General features: G+C 42.6%; 1 protein-coding gene across 1 annotated transcript in view; it reads right to left on the minus strand.

The window, feature by feature from the left end:
* The window catches only part of LOC113061737 (delta and Notch-like epidermal growth factor-related receptor), a 31,344-nt gene extending 23,057 nt beyond the window's left edge, over positions 1-8,287 (minus strand). The window contains exon 1 of the mRNA XM_026231130.1: positions 7,865-8,287. Coding sequence (XP_026086915.1) covers positions 7,865-8,119 — 255 coding nt within the window. The 5' untranslated portion in view covers positions 8,120-8,287. The remainder of the gene's footprint in view (positions 1-7,864) is intronic.
* Positions 8,288-9,356: the final 1,069 nt, after the last annotated feature.

Here is a 9,356-nt window from a genome sequence, read left to right on the forward strand (position 1 = left end):
GTCTCAGCCTCAGCGCACCGTGGAGGAAACGTGTAACTAGGGGGTGTCTACCCACTGACTGACCGTTGAAAGGGACGTGGTAAGCAGCTATGGCCGCCACGTACACCTTTAAGGTGGAGTGAGTTAACCCCGCAGAGAGCCTAGCTTGGAGAAACTCCAGAACTGTACCAACTGGGCAGTTAACAGGGTCAAGCTGGCAGTCTCTGCACCATGAGGAGAAGGGTTTCAACCTCAGGGCGTATAGTTTCCTCGTAGAGGGAGCTCTGGATTGGAGTGTGGGGGTCTCAACAACCTTGGTTGGGAGACCGGAAGCTATGAGCTGTGCCCCCTCAGGGGCTACACAGACAACTTCCACAACTCCGGGCGAGGGTGAATATTTTGCCCTACGCCTGAGAGAGCAGATCTGTCCTGACCGGAATCACCCATGGAGAGACGTCGAGGAGAGAGATCAGATCTGCGAGCCATACTGGGCCCGCCCAGAACGGGGCTACTAATAGAAGACGGACCCCATCCCGGCATACTCTCGCCAGAACTCCCGGGAGCAGAGCGATAGGGGGAAAAGCATACAGACGAAGCCTCGGCCAGGTCTGTACCATAGCGTCCAGTCACAGAGGAGCTGGATGAACTAGAGAGAAACAGAGGGGACATTGCGATATCTCTTGAGTCGCAAAGAGGCCCAAAAAACTCTCCATATCTACTTCACCACCTTGGAGTGAAGCCCCCGGGTCTCGGCCCCTGTCTCGACAGTATGTCTTCTCCCACAGTCAATCTCCCAGGAATATACACTGCTCCGAACGTGAGGAGTTTGTCCTGGGACCACAGAAGGATCTGGTGTGCCAGCTTGTACAAGGGGCACGAATGCCGATCTCTCTGGTGACTGATATAAGAGATTGCCAATGTGTTGTCGGGGCACACCAACACATGGTGACCTCTCAGGTCTGGGAGGAAGTATTTCAATGCTCGATGCACAGCTAGCATCTTTAGACAACTGGTATGCCATGTCAGATGGCGACCGCTCCACAGACCGCGGGCAGGGTGGCCACTCATGACCGCACCCCAACCGGTGAGGGACGCGTGCGTCTGTTGCTAGCGTTACACAGCGACCAAGAGCTCCCAACACCGGGCCCTTATTCAAGAACCAAGGTTTCTTCAATATGTCTAAGGCACGAAGGCATCGCTGCGTGACTTGAATAGTTCGGAAAAGATTTCCCCTCGGGGAAAACCCCTTGGTCTTGAGCCACCACTGTAGGGGCCTCATGTGCAGGAGGCCAAAAGGTATCATGTTGGACGCAGCTGCCATGAGCCCTAACAGTCTCTGAAACTGCTTTACAGTGAGTGACTGGCCTTCTTTGACTCTCTTGACTGATGTGAGGATCGACTCGATCCGAGCAGGAGACATACGTGCCTGCATCATGGCCGAATCCAATAATACGCCTAGATAGGTGGTTCTCTGAACTGGAGAAAGTACACTCTTCTTGGCATTCAGTCTCAAACCCCGCTCCCCCATATGGGCGAGAACGACATCTCGATGTCGAACCGCCATCTGCTCTGATTGAGCTAGAATCAACCAATCGTCGATATAATTTAGAATGCGGATGCACTGCATACGGAGCGATACAAGAGCCGCTACACGTTTCGTGACCGTGCGGGGTGAGAGTGCAAGGCTGAAGGGAAGTACTCGATATTGGTAGGCTTTGCACCCGAAAGCGAACCTCAGAGACTTCCTGTGTTGTGGAAGGATGGTTATTTGGAAGTATGCGTCTTTGAGATGTGTTGCGACAAACCAGTCCTCGGATCTGATTTGAGCTACATCCTGTTTGACAGTGAGCATTTTGAACTTCAGTGACATAACTGAGAGGTTTAGATGATGATGTAAGTCTAAGATCGGACGCAACCCCCCCATCCTTCTTTGGAACTATGAAATACTGGCTGTAAAACCCGGATTCCCTGTCTAGAGGAGGGACCGAGGTGGTCCCTCCTCTAGACAGGGAATCCGGGTTTTACAGATAAATTATAAATTTTTACTCGATAAATTATATCGAGGTGACGGCCGCCTTCCTTAATAGGGTATTCATTTCTTGTTCCATCACCAGAGCCTGCTGGGGGCCGACTACTGTCGGTGTAACCCCATTGAATGTCGGCGGTGGATGGCCGAACTGAATGCGATAGCCTCTTTCTACCGTGTGCAGGACCCATTGAGATACATTTGGCAGTAGTTTTCACGCTGCTAACTGATGTACTAAGGGAATCAGTCCCTCGAGACTGACCTCTGGTGTAAGAGGCCCCTGAAGGGGCGGCGAGCGTCTCAGCTCCGCTACGCTCACGGGCGGAAATAACTGAGAGCAGTACTCGCTGGAAGCGGCTGCACCCTGAAACTCTGGCAGGGTTGGCAGACCCACCTCCCTAGGGCACTGAGGTGAGACGGGCACCGTATAATGAGGTGGACACCGCTCTACCCCAGTAGGGGCCGCCCTCTGTAGTCGTGACTGAAATGCATCATGACTTCCTGGCCGTGGACCTCCCAGCCTGACATCAGATGGGGATTAGGCTGAGAAGTCGCCAGCCCAGAGCGTTGCTCTGTCTGTACATGAAGGGGCTGCTCCCGCCCAGCAGTCCCTCCAGTACATCTAACTTCACATGTTCAATAACTGTCATTATATTCCTCAGAATTTAATGCAATCAAACAATCAGACAAGTAAACACGGTCTGGATTGTGTTACAATTCACATTGAAGTGATATGTTGAACTTCTTGAAGTTAGATAACAGTCATTAGATTCCTCAGAATCTAATGAAATTCAGCAATCAGACAAGTAAACATGGTCTAGAGATAAAGTACACATTGAAGTGCTGACTTCTCAAAGTCATTATATTTCTTAGAATTTTTAAACAATCAAACAATCAGACAAGTAAACACGGTCTGGATTGTGATACAATACACATTGAAGTGATATATTAACTTCTCAGTTATTAAATTTCTTAGAATTTAATGAATTCAAAAAAATCAGACAAATAAACACGGTCTAGATTGTGACAAGGTACACATTGAAGTGATAGAACTAACTCCTCCTTTTTTAAATGGAGTTTAAACAACCAGACAAGCGGTCGGGTATGGAAAATTCACATCAAAACTGAAAATGATGTAATACACGCGTTGCCTCGACATCGCGCGAATAATTAGTCACACAAACAATATTAATCGGATACTAAAATAGCTGCTCGTATAATGTTAGGCATAACACTGTTTATTGTATATGCTTATGCAACTTTATGTTTGTACAACTAAAAGCTCGCCGGCCTCCGTATCAATCTCCTCCGAGAAAGAAAGGCGGAGCGTCAAGCCCGATGCTCGGGGGGGAAGAACCGAAGCTCGGGCTTCCGAACCCCGGAACCGGGCAGATCTGATCGGTAAGGTAGGAGATAAGGACGTGCCCGTCTCCATTCCCTCCAACAGATCGATCTGCGAGCCCAACGAACGCCTCGGCGAAAACGGGAACGGTATCGCGAGGAACGCTGGCGAAGGCTCCCTCCTCGAAGAGAGCTCTCCGGGATCGAAGCGTACACAACGGCCGGGCAGTCGGCTCCCTCGAGAGCTGACTCAGCGTGCTTCAATCCCAGGCAAACCACGCATAGACTGCTTGTATCCCCACCCGTGATGTACCTGGGCAGGGAGGAACAAACAATCCATAGCGCGATCTGGAATCGCCCTTCAACTGTCGTGTCTTTGCTTTGCTCTTAGGCATTATGTTGTTTATTGGGACAGACAACAATAAATAAGACTCACAAGACAGACTTTAGACATGCACACACAGAGCGCTTGCTGAAAGACGCGAAGCTGAAGTCAGCTGTGTGGCAGGTGCCTTAATAGCTTCCTGGTCGCTGCGTCACCCCGCCCGTGACACCACGCTCTTCCATTGGACTGATTGCACACGATATTCAGAGGCAGCTCGATATTCGACGCAGCTCGAGTTCCCGAAGAGGAACCAAAGTTTTCAAAGCAGTGTAATCACAAAAATATCTTTAAATATCAGGTTTGGATCTCATTTGATCCTAGGTCTGTGTACACATGTGACACTTTTGTCGTTGTTCATGCAGGTAATTCTGTATTTGTGCCATTCCTGTTGACCTGGACAACATGGTACTTTCTCAAAAGCATAGTCACAAATCCACTCTAAAAGAACAATTTGTGCACATATTTGTGGAAAGAGCACAGAAGGAACAAAAATTTTCTAACACACATACATATACTTGAAAACCCACTGCTATCTGACTATACATAGAGAAAGTGAGAGAGAGTGTGTGTGACAGTTCATCCCTCACCTTTCATTTATATAATGATTATGAATTAATGAATTCCCCATTTTTCTTTGAGAAAACGAAGAGTTTTCATTTATGAAAGTGTCTTTCAAGAAATGTTCGCACTCATACAGTATGAATATCATCAAAGGCCAGGTATGAAATGGAAATGAAAGTGTGATTGGCTCATAGCCACTAAACATCAGAGGATGGCCTGAATGAATACTAACCAGCCTGCAGACAGAGGACACAGTAAATAGAGAAAAACAAATACTTGGAGTTGCATCAGAAAAACATTGTTTACAGCAGCGTGGGCCAAAAAGTATTCATGTTTACTTGCGTTAAAGGTTATTAGTTCTCATTAGTGCTATCTGATGCAGAAGTGGAAACATTTTTATCTGGGGATTTAATGCAGAATAAAATTTTATTCAATGTCATGGCTACATAATAACATACGTACATGCACTTAAAGCCAGAGATCACTGGCAGTGACATTTATTAATGCAGCACGTTCTGAAAGGGAGCTACCAATTATCCAGCTAAATAGCCATATTAGTGTAGAAGAGCTGCTGAAATACAGATTATTTGGAAAAATTGACTTATTTGTGTTTCTACACGAGGCAAGACTAAATAGGCAAGATCAGAGTTCCCGGTTTAACATCATTATAGAAAAAAAGCCACTTTTCCTGAAGCTCTTAGAATGTGAAGTTCATCGACTGGTACTGTATGTTTGTTGGATCTACACCGAATTCTGTTGAATTAGACTTGGCATTCGTTTAATAGGATTTTTCTGGAAACTACTCATGTTTAACAATTGGATAAAATGATTCTATGTAAATGTGACACTAGGAAGTGAGAAGCAAGAGAATGAAGTTAAAGCGATTGTTTACCTGAAATGAAAAGCTTTACAGTTGTACACATTTTTTTCTTGCAATTGCGAGTTTACATCTTGACATCTTGACATTTCTGTATGAGTTTTATTGACTTTAAATGGAAAAGAGCAGCGTGGACATTAATATCTGGTGAATATCTCCCTTTTTGTTTGACAAAAGAAATAAAGTCTTGCAGGTTTGTACCAACATTTATATCCTCCATATTTATTGCTCTTTCCGCTCTATGTTCTCCTGAATGTCCGGCTCTATCGACCTCACTGAGCATTTGATGTCCTCCAAAATATCCATCTATCCTTTCACCCCTTCAATTCTCATTTTATTTATTTATTCTACCCTTAAATCCCTACTTTAATTAGGCAGACAAGTCTACATACAGCTCATGTACCTATATTTGAATCTTTTCAAAGATGAAAGCTTTGGAGAAACAATGGTCAGTCAAGCTCATCTCGTTAATATTAATGAATTCTCCATGGCTGCTTAACAAGCTGGAATCAAAGCCAAAAGACCAAAGAGGAGAAAAGAAAAACACGACGACCCTTAAAATAAGCATCCCTGATGATACTGTATGGCCAGAAAACAGATCTACGGTTGTATGCATCCTGTTTCTGTAATAAATAAGTGACTGTGCACATCCAAAAACACATAAATCCTTGTTCTTGTCCTTTTAAACACAAGTTCTCAGAAAGGACAGACAGGTGACTCATACACAATCACTTTACGTCAGATGCTGGTTAAGAGGTTAAGGGCAGCTTCTCAAGGGCAAAATGGCAATCTCTTCCTCTGTGTTTCCAAAAAGTAATTTCATAAAAAGTCTCAAATATGTAATTCTACTACATTGTATACATCCAGTCACCTCAGCAGCAGGTTAATGCAGTTTGGAAAAATGGCTGTCTCCAGCCTGCAGCCTTGCCTGGGGAAATGAAACTCAGAGTGACATCACAATGACTGCAAACCTCTATGACCAATCGTGGTGAATCTTGTCAGTGCATAAACCAATCATGCAGCAGCATCCTTTCTGGCTGCATCAGGGGAGATGTAAATGAGCAGTATGACGTTACAGGACAGAGGTTTAGATGCAAGCTTTAAATAAGGTTGAGGAAAGGACAGGTCTCGCCATGCAGAAAGATACATCTTCACACTTGAGAGTTGACGAAGACGAGAACGGCACGCAAACACCAATGAGATGCAACTGCACACAATTTCATAACTTCATGAGTGCCACCTGTTGTCCAGTGAATATGCATGCGTACACAGTGAGACGGCACTTCTGTGGATCTGTTCTGAATCCAGCAAAGCTTTGGTGTGATTTAGGTCCGAAGCCCTAATTGAGTTAAGCTGTGCAACTCACATTCAGGCTTTGTTCCCATTAGCGTTTTAACACTGATGTGTGTGTACAGCCAATAAACAACAAATCTGAGAATAATACCTTAAAACAAAGGCCGTCACCCTTTCCCTGTGAGCATTTAACCTCATCTATGAGCATGAACTGCAAAATATTGTTTTTGTAAAGAATTTGAATTAGATTTATTTTTCAAGTTAAAATAATTTTAAGAATAAAATAATATTAAGTTTTTTATATATATTTTATCTATCGATAGAGAGAGAGAGAAAGAGAGAGAGAATGTATTTATCTTCATATATGTATATATATATATATATATATATATATATATATATATATATATATATATATATATATATATGTATGTATGTGTATATATATATATATATATATATATATATATATATATATATAAACTTCATTAAAACAAGTATATTATTACAGCATACTGTTACAAGTTACATTTTCTTTATAATCCAATACAAGTTTAATTTACTTCATAATAATAATAATAATAATAATAAATATAGGGATTTAAAATATCTTATTGATTTTTTTTAAATATAAAACTAAGTAATTTATATATATATATATATATATATATATATATATATATATATATATATATATATATATATATATATATATATATATATATATATTATTCTTTCAAAAAGAGGAATCTTACCCAATATGATAATTTAAAAATATATTGTCTGAAAACAAATCTGCAAGTAAATCATTTTTATTATGTTTAGTATTATCTTAACATAAATATTTACTGTTTAAATAGTATAGATTTTTCCTGGAAAACAAGGAATATATTAAGTGAGTGTTTTTATTTATTTATTTAGATACTGATTTGACCATCACTGCACCACAATGCACCTGACTAGAGGTTCAAACAAAGCTTGCATCACCCATCACAGGAAGCCTCAGTGTCCCATAGTGATTTGTTATAAAACAGAACACATGCAAGGAGGTCAACGCTGCATACTAGCAAAATGAATAAAAAAGTGACATACGGAGAATTATTTTTGCTTCCTTTATAAATACACCGTAGATCATATCTAACTGCAAGACATACATTCATGCTACGATCTTTTCCTCTTAAATACTTGCTCACACACAGTCAGAGCCACCTTTCCTCTTCTTCTATCTGTTGCCACAGCAACGCAGCACTCTCCTTCACATCTTACCAACAGCACATGAGCTAATACAGATCTTTGGCAGAAACATGATTATGATTGTTTATTCACACCAGCACATCTCACACAATATGCCCAGTCTCCAAAGAAGCGCAATGGATTCGCTCACAACCACGCATGATCTCACCTCACAGTTCTGTCCCGTGAAGCCCTGGCCGCAGATGCACGTATAAGCCCAGAAGTCAGCCTGCATCTGTGTGCTCGGACTCTCCTCCATCTCTCCCACACGACTACAGATGCCCCCATTCAGGCAAGGTCTGCCCTCGCAGGGGTCCGGAGGCCCGCTGGGGGCCTCAGTAGGGACGAGGCTCGATGTCAGAGGTGTCCCGATTCCATCTCTCACTCTGAGGACGAGGAGGAGAGGAATAATGTAGCCCTGCATGAGAGCGGCAGGATTTTGTTCTCTTTGCTCCTGCTTTGGATATGCTGGTGTGAGAGCAGAACAGTGGATTACAGTCGTTCGTTTGCAGCTGTGTGTGTGAGAGAGAGATAGAGAGAGAGATAGAGGCGGTTTGCTGGACTGGAAGGTCTGAGTGTATTTGAGGATGGGAGAGAGAGAGGAGTGGAGGGGAGTGACAGCAGGTGACGACACATGCTCCTCCTCTCTCTCTCAGTGTGTTTCTGCTGTGTCAGTGGAGCTGAAGCTCTGCAACAACAGTCAGACACCTACACATTACATGTCTCATCACTGATCATTTCTCACTGGATTCTCAATAATTATCTCCATCTCATGGCTGATAACAATAAACGGCATATATTAAAACTCTACATTATCTTGATGGTTACACTTGAGGGCAGATTAAGGAGCACATGTTCTCTATTAAAAAAAGAGTTTTCCCTCAATAAACTCCAAATTCTCTGCTCTGTAAGGTAGTTGTTAGGTGTTAAGCAGGGTCAAGGGATCTAGAATATGGAATAAAAAAAAAAAAAAAACTACTACTAAAGCATTTACCATTCTTAGTTACGGTTCATTTTATTGTTATTATTTGCTGGACCTAATGTAACAAACTAAAAATTAACAGTTTAACAATGTTAACAAAGATTAATAAATACTGTAACAAATTGTTAGTTAACATTAGATAATGCATTCAATAATGTTAACTATTGGGACCTTATTTTATGGTGTTACCATTTTGTCTAAATATATTTAAAATAAAACATTAAAAACTAAAATCAATCATTTTACAGATTTTATAGGTGTGCTAAACAGGATCAGCAGAGTCGTTGGAGAATCGCAGGAAGATACAACAGGCAAGTCTTTCTTTGGGAGTATCACTCAGGGAGTCCAGAACAGTCCAATGATGTGAACGGTAGACCAGACAGTGAATAACTGGGAAGAGTGTGCATATGAAGCGCGACTTGATTGGTGAAAATAGGTGCGGGTAATCAGTACTCAGGTGACCGAATTTGGGTAATTGTCCTGGATGGTGACTGGAGTGACAGGGATTCATCACAGACATTACCCCCTCCCCCAGCGGCATCTCCTGACGCCCTCAAACAGTGAAGGGGCAGCCACAGCCTCTGGGTGTGGGACAATTGGTTAGTGTGGTGGAAATCTTCTTGCAGCAAAAGGTCCAGAATGTTGTCTCTGGCCACCCAAGAACGTTCCTCAGGTCCGT

This window comes from Carassius auratus, chromosome 43 (genome assembly GCF_003368295.1).
Source record: "Carassius auratus strain Wakin chromosome 43, ASM336829v1, whole genome shotgun sequence".
In the NCBI taxonomy this organism is placed as follows: Eukaryota; Metazoa; Chordata; class Actinopteri; order Cypriniformes; family Cyprinidae; genus Carassius; species Carassius auratus.